The sequence below is a fragment of the Myxocyprinus asiaticus genome, chromosome 27 (assembly GCF_019703515.2).
Source record: "Myxocyprinus asiaticus isolate MX2 ecotype Aquarium Trade chromosome 27, UBuf_Myxa_2, whole genome shotgun sequence".
Lineage (NCBI taxonomy): Eukaryota > Metazoa > Chordata > Actinopteri > Cypriniformes > Catostomidae > Myxocyprinus > Myxocyprinus asiaticus.
Window position 1 is genome coordinate 39209331 of NC_059370.1, and position 19025 is coordinate 39228355.

The 19025-nt window shown below is 38.5% G+C and overlaps 1 protein-coding gene across 1 annotated transcript; it reads right to left on the reverse strand.

Annotated features, from left to right (window-relative positions):
- Positions 1-1857: 1857 nt before the first annotated feature.
- Positions 1858-7887, reverse strand: LOC127417744 (reticulon-4 receptor-like 2). The gene is made up of 3 exons (XM_051657938.1): positions 7633-7887; positions 5993-6219; positions 1858-4373 (listed from the first exon to the last, which is right to left on the reverse strand). The coding sequence occupies exons 1-3, from the start codon at positions 7688-7690 to the stop codon at positions 3294-3296; spliced, it is 1365 nt and encodes a 454-aa protein (XP_051513898.1). The 5' UTR covers positions 7691-7887; the 3' UTR covers positions 1858-3293.
- Positions 7888-19025: the final 11138 nt, after the last annotated feature.

Genomic DNA, 19025 nt, shown 5'->3' on the forward strand with positions numbered 1-19025 from the left:
GCAAATGGTTCAAAAAGTAAGCTTGGCCAAGCAATGCAAGCACACGGTCCCATCAAACACTTGTTGTCGTGGTAACAAACTTTCAGTTGTCAAGGGGCCGCTACAGTTACCTTAAAATGTCTGAGCCAGTAAACTTAATGTGATATTATTCATGTAAGCTATAAACATGTTAACAGTTTAACTAAACTTTAACTAACCTGCATAGAAAGATTCTCTTCAAGATGTTGCTCTGCCATGACAGTAGTTGAAAAACTGACTGTAGAAGACTGACCAACACTTGTTGGCTCATTGAGCAATTGGTGGAAGATTGTGCATGTAAACGCACTCAGAAACGCAAAAGCACACTTTAATTTTGTTCAACTGGACTGCATGCTTTCACTGCGTTGACCAAGAATTCACGTTTGCATTCGAGTACTTGAATACTGTAGACTCTGCCTTGTCTGATTGTGTCTTCTGCAGTGTACCTTATTACAATACTTTAATTTGGCCTTGTTTGTCCCCGTATTGAGGTTCAAACTTGCCCCAAAAACGAAAGGTCTGGTTGATCCTGCAGACTGAAAATATACATACTCTTTCTATTTCTCTCTCTTACACACTAACACACACACACTTGTACTCTCTAAGGCTTGACACATGACTGATGATGCACATCAACCACGCCAACACACATCCATGCAAACAGAACCATCTGGAGAGAGAATGACAGCCTATGAGGAGATGATGAGATTTAGAAACGAGAGATGAATGAATAGCTGGTTCATGAATGTTTGAATGCTTGCGATTGACATAAAAGACAGCAGAACAATGTCAGACAGAAAGCGCAGAACAAACAGTGCTCAAAGGGAGAATGGAGTCAATGCGTCTTTGGAGGAGAAGCTTCCGGTCAAGAAAATCAGGAGTTATTTTTAACATTTGTGAGCACTCGTATGCTTATAGGAAAGAAAATTTCAGATGATATCTCTTTTAATATGTCTGTTGTTTCTCCCAGACTGCAATATGATTAAATGGAGAGCAAAGGGACACTTAAAGTCTCCTGCTTCTCAGATTGTTCTCTTCAAAGACCCTAGTAATCACTTGTGAAGAGCTCCATATCTCCTGAACTATATGAAAGAGCAAACTGAGCATTAGTATTTTCCGCTGGTTGTGTGTTAGAATGTATACTTGTTTTGTTTAAGGGGTATATACTGTATAATAAGATTTCAAGTGAGAAACTTTACTAGAATTGTATTTTTCAACATTTATACTAATGTTAGCTTGTGTTATTTAACTTTTGTGTTTTTCACGTATGACCTTCCTTCTGTCATACATGTAATGTTTATACTGGCAGCTAGTTGAAAACATTATTTGGATTGCAGAGTATTTCAAGAAGTTTAAACACTTGGGTCAAATTGAGATTCAAATGTCAAATTGCTTGTCTATTTAATGCCACACACACACACACACACACGCACGCACGCACGCACACACACACACACACACACACACACACACACACACACACACACACACACAGGTTTGTTTCACTATATAAGTGAGGACATCTCATAGACTTTTTCTATTGATTTCATTGCAGTCTAATGATATTTTCCATCCCCTAACCCTACCCCTAAACCTAACCCTCGCAGAAACCTGTGCGCATCAGTAGATTTAAAGCTAACAAGATTTGTCTGAACTTTTTTTTTTAATTTTTTTTTTTTTACTAGTGATGACCACCTAAAATGTCCTCACTAGTGGGTTTTCAACAAGTTTCACTATATTAGTGAGGACATTTTAATAAATTTGGCATGCACACACACACACACACACAGCTCAACAATGAGTCAACAATACACCAAACATGTGGATTTGTGATGAATATTTATTAATGGTGCTTTATTTACAAGTTTTTAGACAGAAACCATAATCCTGTTTACAATTTCATTCTGTACACAACTGAACACTTGCTCAGAGAGAAAGACAGTGGGATATCTTACAGACACGGAAAACACATATCTGTCACCTCAAGCAGTTCCTAAGTACTTCAGGTTGAATTAAACATTGACTTCCTGCCCTAACTTTACTTGACACCCAAAGTACCTGGCACAACTCAGATTAACTAACACAACCCAAAGAACTTAACACAGACATTAGTCTCAATGATTAACACGAAACACTACAAATGAAAAACATTAAAGTGACGTTGACTCATTTTTTTGGCTCATTTTCCCTTCCATTAGTTATATTTTTCAGGAATCTGTTGGCCCTATAATTTATAGTCGCCCCAAAAATTATTTTGACACTCAAGCCACTCTAAGAAATGAATGAATTTCATAACATTAGATTAAAAAATATCAATCCAAGTGGCATCTGCAAACAAATGATTCTAGAGCATTTTCTCAGAACTAACGTCACTTTTCTCGGCCATTTTCCCAACTGCTATGGACGTGTTATGCAAAGGTTTGACAACCGTAAAATGTCCAAATACTTGTTTTTAATTTTCAACAGTAATATCTTTTTTTTTTTTTTTTTTTAATCATTTTTCAACATGAAAAACATATTTTTGTAAAATTTTTTGCTTGAATAGTGTGTTTGTGCTAGCTTTCTTTAAAATGCATTTTTTTTTTCTAATGCAATGACATTCATACATCTGTAAGAGTGACTTATGTGCCCAAATGCTTTTTGGAGCCACCGTACTGTATGTGTTACTATGTCTGGTGTAGTTTAATTTACGTTCTTTATTCTATAGATAATAGCCAACAATCACCAAAAACAAAAATAAATCTACTCTCTAATCTAGTGTCTATAGCATGTTCTGTCTCTTGGTGAAAAAACCTGTCTTGTGTTCCAGTTTAGAATGGATATTATGACCAATCATTATTTCCATGGTCTCATTTGCTGGTATGAGAGCTTGAACTCTCTGTGTAGAGACTTTTTCCCACCCTCTACGACAGTTGAGTGACATTTGCTTCTCTCAAGTTTCATTTCCCAGACCACCTTTATTTCTCATTCTCTTTCTGTCTTGTTTACCCTCTGCTTGTCCTGTTCTCTGATTTTAGAGAAGGACATGACTTGAGTTGGTGGTGCAAAGTCTGCTGGGAGTGCTTGCATGCAATAGCCCTGTCTTTTTTGTATGGCCTGCACCATGGATGTGTGCATGTGCTTGTGTGCGAGAGAGTGTTACAGCATGAGACTTGTTACGTGACAGTCTTGTCTCCTTTTTCTGCATGGCTGCTTCTATGCGTCTGTCAGCATCAGCCCCATCGCAGGAGAAATGTAGTGTAACAGAAGTGGAGGAGGAATTAGAGAAGGAAAACTCAGCTGAAGAGCAGATGGAAAGAAAGAGTCAATGCTGTGATTGAGAAGAAGGACCAAAGAGAAGTTGAAGATGAGAGAACAGGAGACTCAACATCGGGTGGACACTCGAGCTCAAAACAGCGGACTGAGGCTGCATCCTCATTGCCGTAGTTCGCCCAGTACTCTTCGGGCTCCAACTTGGGTAATGCGGCCTCATCCGCCGTGAGATCGTACTTGGAGGACGAGGAAGATGAAGATGAGGAATGCTTGACAGAGGTGAACGGAAAGGCCTTCAGTGTCTCCGTACTCTTGTGAAAGAGGTTCTTAGATGACGATGCTGGTTTGTTCTTAGAGAACCACCAGCGTGTTTTGGTGCTGAAGGTGGTGGTTGTAGTGCCAGCCAGGGATCCTGGGTCAGGCAGTGGGCAGAGGGCAAAGTCCAGTTCCCGCAAGAACCTCAGGTCCTGGCCCTTACGGGGGGCTGGTGTCATGCAGGTTAGGTCTGAGCTGGAAATCCGAGCTTTGCGGAACCACTCCCAGAGCGACCTGGCTTCACAGCCACAGGTCCAGGGGTTGCCATTGAGTCTGAGAAACTGCACCGACGATGTGTCTTTCAGCACCTGGCCTGGAAGCTCCTGCAGAGAGTTGTTGAACAGATAGAGGATGGTCAATCGGCCCAGGTCACGGAATGCTCGCCGATGGACCTGACGGATGCGGTTGTCGTGCAGCAGGAGACGGTCGAGATTCACCAGGCCACGGAAGGCATTTTCAGACAGAGCTCGAATGCGGTTGCCATGCAAGAAAAGATGGGTGAGATTGACCAGGTCAGAGAAGAGGCCATCAGCGAGGTGGGTGAGTTGGTTTTCCTGCAGGTAGAGGAACTGAAGGCTGTAGAGCTTGTGGAAGAGGTCGGCGGGCAGCTCGGTTAGGCGACAACGGTGCATGTGAAGACTTTGTAGTCGCTCCAGCCCTCTAAATGTGCCTCCATCCAGTCTGCGTAGAGATGGGTTGTCACTCAAATCTAGCTCCTCCAGTACACGCAGATTACTGAACGCACCTGCTTCGATCCATGAGATGTTATTGGAGTATAACCACAGGACCTGCAGATACAGAAAGTAAATGCAAATGTACTGTAAATTTCTATGTATTGCATATTTTGACATTCGGGTTCCGGAGGTAAAAATTACATTCATTTCCTCCATAGACGAATTGGTTTTTAACGATAAATTATAAACCTTTAAAGGCAGACCTATCATGAGCTCCGAGATTGCTTCTGTTGAAAACATCTGTCCACGTTATTTCATCTAAAAAAAAGAAAAATGTTCTTGTGCCTGGATGTCCTGGCTCTCAGTGCTCTGTAGTGCCAGCCAGAGGGCAACAGTTCAAAGAGGGAATAGGCAGAATGTGTGGGGTCCATAACTTTAAATCAATAGTTTTTGTTTTGTTTTTTTCATTTGATTATGAAACTCTCAATGCTTCATGTGGAATGTAACTCATTCCCTCATGAAAGATGGTAAGTACGGTCTTATCCAATTTTCCAGTACTTTTTTTTCTTCAAATCAGTGGTTGTAAACTTGTTATTTACCTCAGAGCTGGTTGGTTTGGTTAGAACTCTTTGAAGAATTTTATGAAATCCATATGAAAACACGAATAGGAAAATACAGTACTTTTGAACCAAGATGGCTAAAAAAATAAGCGGGCACTGTTGCGCTATTCTGTTGAATTAATTATGCAGGTTTTACATGTTTTGTGCACTTTAGGTGACTTCCATGAATAACAACAGTTGAATTGTTCTCACTGAATATACTGTCTCCTATTAACCACAGCACAGTTTCTTAATTCAGCCAAAATTTCTGTAATTGGACATATTTTTCTATGGAAATGTTTTTTTTCTTTTTTTTTTTCTTTGTCAAGAAACAAGACAGGTTTTGTTCCTTCTATGTAGAGGATTCAGCTTTTTTTTATTTAAGAAGGGCCCAACTCCACTGTCTTAATTTAGTTACCCAGATGAAATCATAATATAATTTGCCACCATATTTGGTCATCTGGTAGGGTACTACATATGTAAAAAGTATGACATTAATATCATGGCCATACTTTGAGGAAAATAATAAAAACTAGATCAATTTTGTCAGAGTAAACTATTTTTAAGCATATAATAGTTTTTAGAGCTTGAACTTTAATGGTTTCACATTTCCTAAAGTCAGACAGACAGGCAAATAAACCATGATACAAGTAGATGGACAGGCATAGTTCGTTCGTTCGTTCGTTAGTAATTCAGTCATTTACTTAATCAGTCAGTAAGTAAGTTAGGTAGTTTTGACAGTTGGATTTTCAAATCATGAACATTTCGTGACACATTTTTGGCTCATTAAAACTATCCGTCAATGTAAGTCTTTGGGATTTTGGGGATTTTTGATCTTCCCGCTTATGGAAAATTGTTAGATCAGTTAGAAAAGACATAACACACTAAATCAGAACAATTTGAAGGTCTGTGCCAAGTTTGGTGGATGTGAAGCTCTAGGAGGAGCTTCAATAGATAATTTTGGTCTTTAATCTTGGTTTATGTATTTTGAAAAAACATAAACATCTCTAGAATAACAATATGTTGGCTTTGTCAAGTCAACATAATAATACAAATTTTGTTTCTTGGAGGTGGGCCCTTATTGAATTCACTACTTCAATGCATCGTACAATTTACACACTAATACACACTCACCTGTGTCTCGAAACCAAAAGAGTCAGCTCTGAGCTCAATGATGCGGTTGTTCTGCAAGAAGACACGCTGGGAGTCATAAGGCACACCAGCAGGGACAGCTGTGTAGTTCTGAGACTGGCAGCTGACAGTCATGGGCGTATGGTAGCATACACACAGCCTGGGACATGCCTGACCCGGTGCACAGCGACATGCCAACAGCCACACCACCAACCAGAGAGACAAACCACCTGCAGAGAGAGAAGGAGGGGGTTAAAAGCATGTAGTTGTTGTGCCCCTGTGTGTAGAAGTAGCTATTCCCCCAGTGGTGCTTAAAGTTCTTGAGCCTCACCATTCACCTTCAGTGTGTGGAAAAAAGATGCAATGAAACTTGAATGGTGACTCGGGCTAACATTCCGCCTAATATTTCCTTCTATGTTCCACGGACGACAGAAAGTCATAAGGGTTTGGAACAACATGAGGATGAGTAAACGATCATGTTTTGGGTGAACTATCCCATAAACACAACGCTGCTTGGTTAAGTAACCAAAATTTGATATCCATATACTATGGGGTTTCATGACAGACTCTCTGTCCAATCAGAAACTGCAACTGTTTATTTCAATTCAGGACAGGACAGAATAGTACCTAAGAGTGCGTTAAACAAAAAGGTCGGATTAACTTCAGGTTTGTGAAACTGAACCCGATTCAATTACGGCAGCGCATGAATATTTAAGATGACACCTCTTAGGGTTCGGTGGCTCTACACAATTATGTGACGCTTAAAGACACGCGCAGCGTGAATTAATCATGGCGCGTGCATTCATGTCGCCTGCGCAAGATTTTCCTATTACCTGAGCCATGACCTGGTCACTGCATGTCACCCTTCAGAACAAGCTGTACTAATCTATCCACTGCACAGGACTAATGTGGACATTTTAAATGCCTACTGTATTATTCAGAATAATCAATAACTTGTTTATTGGCTGCAGAGCATCTACATTATGTACTGTCTCACTTATAAAGCAACTATCAAACAAAACGCACAGGTATGCATTGAAAAGTTATGTATATAGACTGTATACATAACTTTTCAATGCATACCTTTGTGTTTTGTTTGATAGTTGCTTTATAAGTGAGACAGTACATAATGTAGATGCTCTGCAGCCAAGTTATTGATTATTCTACATTTATCATGTTTGCAACAAATGGGCATGCGCGAGCACACGCACACACACACACACACACATACACACATATATACATATATATATATATATATATATAAGGGAAAATTTGACAAAACTGTACAACATTAAAATATACAAATTTTATACGCATACATATATTTTTGTATATGTCATAAAGATAAAAACGTACAAAAAAATCAAAACATAAATCAAACATAAACAATGATGATAATATTAATAAGACGAAGAAAAATGAGGCGTTTGTAAGTTATAAACTTAACAGCATAACACTAAAAATATATGTGTAACAAAAAATTATAAATAGGCTATGCATCAATTATTATGTATCAAACATCACAATGTACCAAAAAAGAAAAAAAAAAAGCAATAAATAACTATAACTTAATTTGCATCAGTAACTACGCATGATTATTAAATATAAACTAATAATCACAGTAACAAGTTGGTACTTACTCTTAAAGGTAAGAGTGTTGGGGGCGCGAGAGCTCCGCGCAGCCGCACGAGTTTCCATCCCAAAATCCAAACCGAACGCGAGTTAGCCTGAGCGGGTGCCTGCTATCTGCGCTGACGGTCAGCTCTGGTGCTCGAGTCGACTGCGACTGAGGAGCTGCGCGTGTCCCACGAGTGTTTATACTCCAGCACCGGCTGCCTACGCGTGCTGGACGCGATGGATTCTCTCATACGCAACACGCGAGGGCGAGATGCACGGAGGTGGGGGGAGGAAACTAGACCGTGTGTGTGCGTGCGTGTGTGTGTGAGGGGGGATGATAAAATAACGTACTTTAACTGTGGTTGGTATAGATAGATGACTGTCCTTTTCTCTTGAGTTTTATTAGTAAACAGGCTGGAATGAAAACAACCTCATCTATGATTTCATTGCGTGGGCACAGATTAGGTTAAAGGATGTATCCACAACTGCACTAAATACATGCTAAATACACAAATTAGTCTTTTATAGTTGAAAAGAGATATACCAAAGAAATACAAAAATATTCTCAATGGTATATCTTTGTAAGCTTATACTTTCCAATGCCATAATTCAATCTCTCAGCATTTCCTGAAGGAAATCCCAGTGCTTACAAGGCTAAATAAATAAATAAAATAATAATAATAAAAAAGAATGTTAAAGTTTTACTTAATCTTAGGTTTTTGGCTTTTCTGTGTAAATAGAATGCTGCATCAGAGCTTTTCTCATTAAAGGTGCAGTATGTAACAATTTTCATGTAATATTCGCCTTTTTTTTTGCCAATGTGTGAACGGCTTGTAACGCAACTTAAAAAATGAGCCCTTTCCGGACTTCCTGGGTTGCCAATTAAAGCCTGTAGACTGATTTTCATGCGAAGGGAGTGGGTCGGTTTTGCCGGGAAAATCCAAAGGATGTGACGTTTATGCGTGCTCCCAAGAGCCTTGCCGCAGTAATAGCTTCTCTTCCGCTATTCAACAGCGACAACAAACTGCAACACTAGGTAACGTTATCTTAGAGATGGAATCCAGCAAACATCTGGCTCCCAGTACAACACAGACTCGGAGTAAGCCAAAAAAAAATCTACCGAATCCTGTCTGGCTAAGCGGGAACGTGATCGTGGTCGAGTGAACATCGACAGGGCGTTTGATTCCTGGAGGGACCTTCGTTCGGTTTTGGGGATCAAAACCGACCCTGAATTGGCGTTCTTCTTATTGGACAGGTAAGCTTACATAACTGCAAAGCATGTGAAATATAGTGCCATAAGCATTGATCTGTGTCATTTTAGCTAACTTGATCTTGCCTGCTAACGCTGATGAATTGCAAGCTACCTTACTTCGTAACTTTCAAATAATTTCAACGATCTTCTCTTTATACTAAAAGTCAGGTATACGGGATAAATTTAAGCAAGTACGCTGGTTTCTCGATTGTAGTACAACATATGACATACAAAACATACAATAGTGCAACATAACTGTGCAGTAAACTGGTATAGTTTGGTAGTTTGTAGCTGTATGTGTGTATCAGTATGCTACGTTAGCTGATAAGTAGTTTTAGTTTAGTCTCAAAGTTTGTAGTAAAACAATCATAACTGTAATTTTAATTATGCTACCTCATCTGTCAGTATGATGCCGGTGAATCACGTTCAGTCTCTTTGTACGTTACATCATTGTTTTGGCCGATGCTCGCTCGCTCACGTCCCTATGGAGTGTGTGCGTGAGCACGAGCAACAGGTAGATGGCTGCAGTTCACTTAACAGCCACAAGTGTCATTAATAACAAGGGTTTCTGAATCTTACATACTGCACCTTTAAACATTAATTTAAACTTGTCCCTTTTCTTTAAAAAAAGCAAAAATCTGGGTTACAGTGAGGGACTCACAATGGAAGTGAATGGGGCCAATCCATAAATGTTAAAATACTCACTGTTTCAAAAGTTTAGCCACAAGACATAAACAATGTGCATGTTAACATGATTATAGTGTGATAAAGACGCTTACTGACCTTTATTTGTAAAGTTAAATCCAAATTTACAACTTCGTTGCCATGACGGCTTAACGCTGTAAGCACTAAAACCATAAAACCACTGTAAAAAACAATTTTAGAGCTCAAATTATACACAAGTTTTAACAGAAGTATTCATGTAAGTGCTTTTATAAAATTACAAGCTTCACAATTCTGCTTTTAAACCCTCTAAATACTGGCCCCATTCACTTCCATTGTAAGTGCCTCGATTGCTTTCGTTAAGCTTAACACAAATGCTGTTGATTGAACTTGTATTGAACCAGGAATATTACTTTAAAAGCTGAACTTTTAAAGATGCAGAGTGTAACATTTTTTTCCAATGTTAAAAGTAATGTTAAAATACTTCTACTGTCTCAAAAAGTGTACACATTGTGGCACTATCAAAACATTGCTCTGTTTGTTTGAGTATCCTGACAAGCCCCACAGAACAACATCCTCTCAACCAATGGCGTGAGTCTGAAGTCAATCTTTCAGATCTATGGCCGATGTGGGGAGAGTCCTGAAAACCTGTTTGAAAACAGTGGTTATTTTTGCAGTTCCATTTGGTGATGCAAGTGATGCAGAAATTACACACTTCACCTTTAAATAGACGTAAGAAAGAACCCATTGCTGTGTGCAAATATTGAGATGACATCACCAATGTCAGTTAGATTTCAAGTGGTGAATAATCTAATAATGCAAGTTTAAAAGGAGATTTCGAATAGCAATAGAGTACTACCTCACAAAAACTGTAGAAAGCAACAATGTGTGTAAAAGAGTTAGAAATTCATGTATGCATTTGTGTAAGTGTCACGTGTGTGGGCTGCATTGAGTCACAGTTCTGTTCCCTGACCATGACTGAGGTCACAGTTTGTTCCAACTTCAGCATGATGCCATCCATCTGTAGACATACACACACACACCTGTGTCCCAATGTCATGGCACATGCAAACACACACTGTTCATTCCATGCAAACGCTATCATATGCATGTACAGATTTGCAAGTGTTGCCATTCTACACATTATTTAGGCTACAGTTCTTGTGTTCCTCCTACCCTTTCTCTCACGGGACCCAATAACACAAGACAAACACTGAGTATCATATACACACAACACACACTTTCATCTGGACCCACAAGCCCAGTCATCACTGAGAATTCAAAGGTTAGGACAAGGGACCATGAGGGAAAGATCACACAGCATGCAAAACCATACCGTTCACACAGTAGTAGTCCACTCCTCGTCATTACCAACCTTTGTTCTAAGTGTGCAGAAACAACACCAGAGGCTGCATACACAATGAAATGCTACACACACTAACACAATTATCTTAGCCCACATGCTCAGTCATCGCTCAACATTCTCAACGCTACAGGGGTCTGTGGGGGAAGACAAACACACATACACACACATACATACATGAGGCAAGATCAAACAGATGACCACACTCCCCCTCACCACTCGGGCCAGTGACACACTTTTCAAAGAGCAATAGACAGGTTTGGGGAGAGTGTGTGTACATTTGTGTGTGTGCAGTTGCCAGCCTGCACTGAGCAACCAAATTCTGAGTGTCTTGTTCCACTGCTGTTAACATATTTTTTGTGGCTTTGAACATGTGCTCTTTGTTACAGTGGCTGACAACCAGAATAGTACGTACTGTATATGGGAGTTTCTTCAACTTAAGGCACTATGGACTTTGTTTTTCACACTCTTTCACATGTTTTTTTTTTTTTTAATTTGTCAGTGAATGTATATTTTATGTTTTGTAAATGTTGTTTTTCTTACATAAAGTATATATATAATATATACTCAGCAAAAAAAGAAACGTCCCTTTTTCAGGGCACTGTATTTTAAAGATAATTTTGTACAAATCCAAATAACTTTACAGATCTTTATTGTAGAGGGTTTAAACAATGTTTTCCATGCTTGTTCAATGAACCATAAACAATTAATGAACATGCACCTGTGGAACGGTCATTAAGACACTAACAGCTTACAGACGGTAGACAATTAAGGTCACAGTTATAAAAACTTAGGACACTAAAGAGACCTTTCTACTTACTCTGAAAAACACCAAAAGAAAGATGCCCAGGGTCCCTGCTCATCTGCGTGAACGTGCCTTAGGCATGCTGCATGGAGGCATGAGTACTGCAGATGTGGGACGCCTAAGACAGCGGAGATAGGAAGGACAGTTGATCGTCCTCGCAGTGGCAGACCACATGTAACAACACCTGCACAGGATTGGTACATCCGAATATCACACCTGCAGGACAGGTACAAGATGGCAACAACAACTGCCCGAGATACACCAGGAACGCACAATCCCTCCATCAGTGCTCAGACTGTTTGCAATAGGTTGAGAGAGGCTGGACTGAGGGCTTGTAGGCCTGTTGTAGGGCAGGTCCTTACCAGACATCACCGGCAACAACGTCGCCAATGGGCACAAATCCACCATCTCTGGACCAGACAGGACTGGCAAAAAGTGCTCTTCACTGGTGAGTTGCAGTTTTGTCTCACCAGGGGTGATGGTCGGACACGCGTTTATCGTCAAAGAAATGATCGTTACACCGAGGCCTGTACTCTGGAGTGGGATCGATTTGGAGGTGGCGGGTCCGTCATGGTCTGGGGCGGTGTGTCACAGCATAATCGGATTGAGCTTGTTGTCATTGCAGGTAATCTCAATGCTGTGCGTTACAGGGAATACATCCTCCTCCCTCATGTGGTACCCTTCCTGTAGGCTCATCTTGACATGACCCTCCAGCATAACAATGCCACCAGCCGTACTGCTCGTTCTGTACATGATGTCCTGCAAGACAGGAAAGTCAGTGTTCTGCCATGGCCAGCTAAGAGCCCGGATCTCAATCCCATTGAGCACATCTGGGACCTGTTGGATCAGAGGGTGAGGGCTAGGGCCATTCCCCCCAGAAATGTCCGGGAACTTGCATGTGCCTCGGTGGAAGAGTGGGGTAACATCTCACAGCAAGAACTGGCAAATCTGGTACAGTCCATGAGGAGGAGATGCACTGCAGTACTTAATGCAGCTGTGGCCACACCAGATACTGACTGTTACTTTTGATTTTGACCCCCCTTAGTTCAGGGACACATTATTCAATTTCTGTTAGTCACATGTCTGTGAAACTTGTGCAGTTTATGTCTTAGTTTTTTAATCTTTTTCATACAAATATTTACACACGTTAAGTTTGCTGAAAATAAAAGCAGTTGAAAGTGAGAGGACGTTTATTTTTTTGCTGAGTTTTATATATATATATTTAGATTGTATATATAAAAGTAAACCATGTGACTCCAGTGTTTTAATCCATGTCTTCAGAAGTGATATTATAGGTTTGGGTGAGAAACAGGTAAATATTTAAATCCTTTTTTGCTAGAAATTCTTCTCCTTGCACAGCAGGGGGCAATATGCATTAAGAATGTGAATCACCAAAAACACAAGAAGAAGAATGTGACAGTTAAACTGGAGACTGACTGAGCAGGGAGGAGAATTTATAGTAAAAATAAAAAAAAATGATTTAAATATTTATCTGTTTCTCACCCACACCTATCATATCGCTTCTAAAGACATTGATTTAACCACTGGGGTCTTATGGATTACTTTTATGCTGACTGATTTTTGGAGCTTCCAAATTCTGGCACCCATTCACTTGCACTGTATGGACCAAAAAGAGCCGAGAAATTCTTCTAAAAACCTTCATTTGTGTTCAGCAGATGAAAGAAAGTCATACACATCTGGGATGGCATGAGGGTGAGTAAATGATGAGAGAATTTTCATTTTTGGGTACCCCTTTAAGCTAATTTCATTGCTAAAATTGTATGTATCTTAAATAAATAATTAAATAATATTTTCACACTTTTTGCATAATTTTGAAAAATTACAGCTTGATTGAAAATCAAACATCACTTGTCTCTCACTGTCATTCACTGACACTTTTGGCGATATGATTAACAAGAACACAAATATTTGTAAAAAAAAAAAAAAAAGAAAAGAAAAAAAAAAAAAATATATATATATATATATATATATATATATATATATATATATATATATATATTGTAATCGTTTCATAATTTCAAACTGATAGAAATAATTGTAAAAAAATAAATATTTAAAATGGTTTGTTTATTTCACTCTTTGTTTAGATTAGCGTAGTTTTAAGCATGTAATAATTTGTATTTTTAATAATTTTATTTTTTTATAGTTTAATATTAAATTCTGGGTCTGAATGATGCAGATTCTGTGCTACTAGCGGCATGTTTGCAAAAATAAAGATTGTTTCCGTATACAGGTTGTCTCTCATTGTTTGGACTTCACCTTTAATTTAAGACTTCTGTCACTACTTAGTAAAGATGCTGGTTATTGCTTTTTAATTCAATTTACCACAACAGCATTAAGTATCGGAAATTTAAATTGTATTCCTTATGACAGAGAAATATTGAGAAAGGTAATTTGGAGAGAGAAATAAAATTAGTATATAGCATTATGGCTTATTTGCAAGAGGAACGGTCAGAAAATATCCACACTATGTTTTTCTAAATAGAGAGAAAATTCAGCACAGATATACTGCAACTCATATTAACATGATATCCTGTGATTTTTTTTTTTTTTTAAAAAGTGCAAATCTCGTCCCTCAGATCCTCCCCTGCAACAAAATGTCCACCCACCTGTTTAGTACACTCTACTCTGTTTACCTATATAAATAGATTTCTGACCTGTTTTTGTGTCTCCCCACAGTCTAGATCAATGGCTTTCTTACCTCCTACAGTCTCTGTGTTTCATATTATAGAAGTGAGCACAGCCTTATCATCTCCCTGTCATCCTTACGTCGCTGACTAATATTCACCTCCATTCCTATTTCACTGCATCACTCGTCTGCCTGCTGTGCTGTCCATTCATTCATACATCTCTATTTTTAAACAGAGGCAGTCCATGTCATACTGTATCTCAAACCATTATGACGCAGGATGAATGATGCAGAGAGAAGAGAGAACTTGCTTGTTTTGATTATTGGGGGGTGTTACCCCAATCTTAATCATCTCTTAAACATGCAGAATTTGTGCTTGACTACACCGCACATCTGGATATACTGTAAGCCTATGCCAGGTTACAAAGCTCTTCTCCATTTTACTGCCTACTTTTATTTGGCAGTAATTGCACGATCTAATTTGCGCCAGAGAAGGACCCACGTTTTTTGTTTTTTTTTGCCTAGGGCCCCCAGAGTCCCTAGAATCACCTCTGGGTTAATGAAACTAACATTATTGAATGGCAGCCTAAGAGCACAGATGGATGAAACTCGGAAAAGCTTAATAATCATTAAAGACGGGGCCTGGGTAGCTCAGCGAGTAAAGATGCTGACTACCACTACTGTAGTCACGAGTTCGAATTCAGGGCGTGTTGAGTGACTCCAGCCAGGTCTCCTAAGCAACCAAATTGGCCCGGTTGCTAGGGAGGGTAGAGTCACATGGTGTAACCTCCTCGTGGTCGCTATAATGTGATTCGCTCTCGGTGGGGCGCGTGGTGAGTTGTGCGTGGATGCCGCGGAGAATGGCGTGAAGCCTCCACACGTGCTATGTCTCCGCGGTAACGCGCTCAACAAGCCATGTGATAAGATGCGAGGATTGACGGTCTCAGACACGGAAGCCACTACGAGGACCTAGAGCACATTGGGAATTGGACATTCCAAATTGAGGAGAAAAGATCACCAAAAAAAATAAAAAATTATTAAAGACAAAAAGAAAATCTTCCGACTGGCAACATTCTCAAGCTCTTGTCAGGCATCATAGCCCGATGGATGTTTCTAAGTTTGTGAGCAATTGTGATCAAAGACAAGCAGCTGAAAATGGCATTGATGTGTCAGTCCAAGAGGGAGTGTGCGAAGCTCAAGAAACATTGGGGGCTCAAGGCACTGCTACAGTAGAAGATCCCAGGAAAGACAAAGATCTCAGTCCAGAAGGGCACAGTCCTTGGAACAGTCACTGAAACTGCAACAAATACTTAAGATCCCAGTCAAGACTGAGAGAACAATACCATTTGCAAACAGTAACGATAAAGGAGTTTATAACAGGGTTAGCAAAGAAACATGCATTCCAGTGTATGTGAGTGATGATAGACCATGTTCTGCCAACAAGACCAAGTATGCTTTTAATCCATGTGCAGAGACCATAGTGTCTATTACGGTGGCCCAGGGGTGCACAGCACAACAAAATTAGCAAAGCACATAAAAGCTGAAAACACAACCATGAATAAACCACAGCAAAACAAAATAAAGCCACACCATAACAGAAAAGCCACAGCACAGTGAAATTAAACCACAATGCAATAAAATCAAGCCACAGCACAACAGGATTGAGCCACAGCACAAAGGAAAGTGGATTTTCCATTGAGCTAATTTTGTTGTGTTATACACACCTGGGCCACCATAGTCTACATTTGAGAACTATAGTATCTTTTTGTGTCAGCTCTGTCTCATGACAAGTTGTAGGCCTAATAATAGTATCCCAGATAGCAAACATACTTCTCCAAGATGTCTGTTTTAGATATTTTCTTCTGGAAACCATCACAATGATCAGATTTACAAACATTCTGAATCATAAATGTCTCAAGGAAATCTGTAAGGGAAACGTCTTATAGATGTATTGCAGATGAACAAACAACTTAAAAAATACGTCTTCCAGACATAAACACACACTTTGTAGTATGTGAAAAAAAAAAGTTAATTCTCTCATCATTTACTCACCTTCATGCCATCCCAGATGTGGATGACTTTCTTTCTTCTGCAGAACACAAATCAAGATTTTTTGAAAAATATCTCAGCTCTGTAGGTCCATACAATGCAAGTGAATGGTGATCAGACCTTGTAACTCCAAAAATCACATAAAGGAAACAAATGTAATCCATAAGACTCCAGTGGTTAAATCCACGTCTTCAGAAGCGTTATAATAGTTGTGGGTGACAGGTCAAAATTTATTACATGTGGTGCTTATTTAGTTTCACTTTCACATCTGAAAGTGAAAGTTAAAGTGGAGATTTAGAGTAAAAAAGGACTTAAATATTGTTAATATGGATTACTTTTAGGTTTCCTTTATGTGATTTTTGGCTACAGGTCTGATCACCATTCACTTGCATTAAATTGACCTGGAGATCTGTGATATTTTTCTAAATATCTTCATTTGTGTTCTACTGAAGAAAAGAAGGCATACACATACACGTCACATGGCGTAGGCTACTACAGTTAATTAATAATTTTTTTTTTTTTTTTTTAAATAAAACTAATGCTTTAACTTTGCACGACATGATTTTTTACATTTAAAAAATGTATTTTGTGATTTTTCAACACACGTCATTATTTGTTCTCAAGAAGCCTTATAACAGGGTTCGTACATGGTGCTTCAAGTGCCTGGATTTTGCTTTTTCAAATTTAAGTCCTGGAAAACTCTTGAAAATAGCAAAAAAAGAGATGCTTAAAAAGTAAAACTATGTAATATGGCACTTTTCGTACCACTGTCTCTAAGATGATTCGCTTATGTGTTCCTCTTTTGTAAGTCGCTTTGGATAAAAGCGTCTGTCAAATGAATAAATGTAAATGTAAAATACGTTGCTTAAATCATTTAATAAATGAAATTGTAACTATGTATTTATTTATTTTCGGAAACACGACGACAGACCACTAAACCACTACTGAAGCAGGCTGCGCGTGGACGGCGCTGTCACGTGGCACCTGTTACTTTTGGCAGCGCTGTTCAGAATGGGCCAATCACAATCAATTGTTGCTGGAAGATTTAAAACATATATTTTATAGATACTGCTGTTGCGGATTTAACAAGTATGAATCCTTACAACTATCAGTTTTAATTAAAAAATTATTCTCCAGAGTGAAAAATTTATATGAGATGTAAAACGTTCTGAGATTTGAATGCAGATGAATGGAGGATTCAGTTTTTTGAGCCGTCTAGCGCCCCGTTGTGTAAAGAAAGCTTTGTCTCACAAAATAGGTTATTTGTGACAACATTTGGGTAAATATCAAAATATGTTGACAAACATGTCCCGTGGCTTTTTTTAAGTCATGAAAAAGCTTTCAAATAGCGAAAAAATAAATAAATAAATAATAATAATAATAATAATAATAATAATTAAAATGTATCATTCCATAATCTATATGAAAGGGCTTCACTCCTTTGCCATTATTTTTTTGAAAATATATTTGAAATTGTCAATTGCCTGAAAAAAATCCTTGTCCCCTTCATCTGGTACACCACTTCTATGACATGTAAAGCTATTTATGTATTTATTTTGTATTTATTTTTAATACAAGCATTAGTGCAAGGCCAAACAAGTGTGCAAAAAAGCAAAACAAAATTATTATTAATAATTTAAAAGAATGTTTGTCCCTTGATTTCATGGCATTGGTGTTATCATTAAAACCTTTATATATATATCTATTTATATTATGTTTTAAAAAAATTTTTAAATACAAAATGTTGTAGAAAATAATTTTTAAGGTCAAAGTTCAGAGGCTGCTTAAATACACATACAGTGATTTTTCCAAGCATGTTAAAAAGTTATTAATTCACATTTTAACTAATATTTTCACACAAAAATATTTGGTGTTGTACCCCATTGAACCCTCAAAATGTGGTGGTGTAACCCATTTAACCCTCATTAGTGTGATCTTAGTGTTAACTTGCTTCATTCATGAAACAAAATTAAATGATGAAAGAAAGAACAACATCCAAGTTGTCCTTTATGAATAAAAATTTACATCAACATGTTAAATTTTTTTTACCCTCAGCGTTTATAGGCAAAATCAGAAATGAATGGAAAATGTCAATATTCTGTAAGTTGGAAAGTCAACATTTTTTGAGAATTACCCATTTGCAATTTCGGTCAGTTCCTCACATAAATCGGTTGTGACTTTAGAAAACATGGAACACAGCACGAATCATATGGACTACTGTTCACGGACCCAGTTATTCACTTTTGTTGGAAAGTGAAGTGCGTTTTAAGGGAGCACACAACAACTGCTCATCAATTTCTTCATGAATTCGTCAAGAATTGTTACCGTGAGAATATGTAGTTAAAGATGCTCATTGAGATGTGTTGTACTTGTAATAAGTGGTGTTTTATAAAAAAAACCCTGTTATAAGCAGTAGTTAAAGGGATATCCAAAAATGAAAATTCTCTCATCATTTACTCACCCTCATGCCATCCTAGATGTGTTTGACTTTCTTTCTTTTGCAGAACACAAATGAAGATTTTTAGAAAAATATCTCAGCTCTGTAGGTCCTCACAATGCAGGTGAATGGTGTATGGACCTACAGGGCTGAGATATTTTTCAAAAAATCTTTATTTGTGTTCTGTTGAAGAAAGA

Excerpts from the sequence above, each read along its gene's own strand:
- LOC127417744 (XM_051657938.1), bottom strand. The coding sequence starts at position 7,690 with ATGGAAACTCGTGCGGCTGCGCGGAGCTCTCGCGCCCCCAACACTCTT. Across the intron at positions 6,220-7,632 it reads CAACACTCTTACCTTTAAGA|GTGGTTTGTCTCTCTGGTTG; the intron begins GTAAGTACCAAC and ends CTCTCTCTGCAG. Across the intron at positions 4,374-5,992 it reads CTTTTGGTTTCGAGACACAG|GTCCTGTGGTTATACTCCAA; the intron begins GTGAGTGTGTAT and ends CTGTATCTGCAG.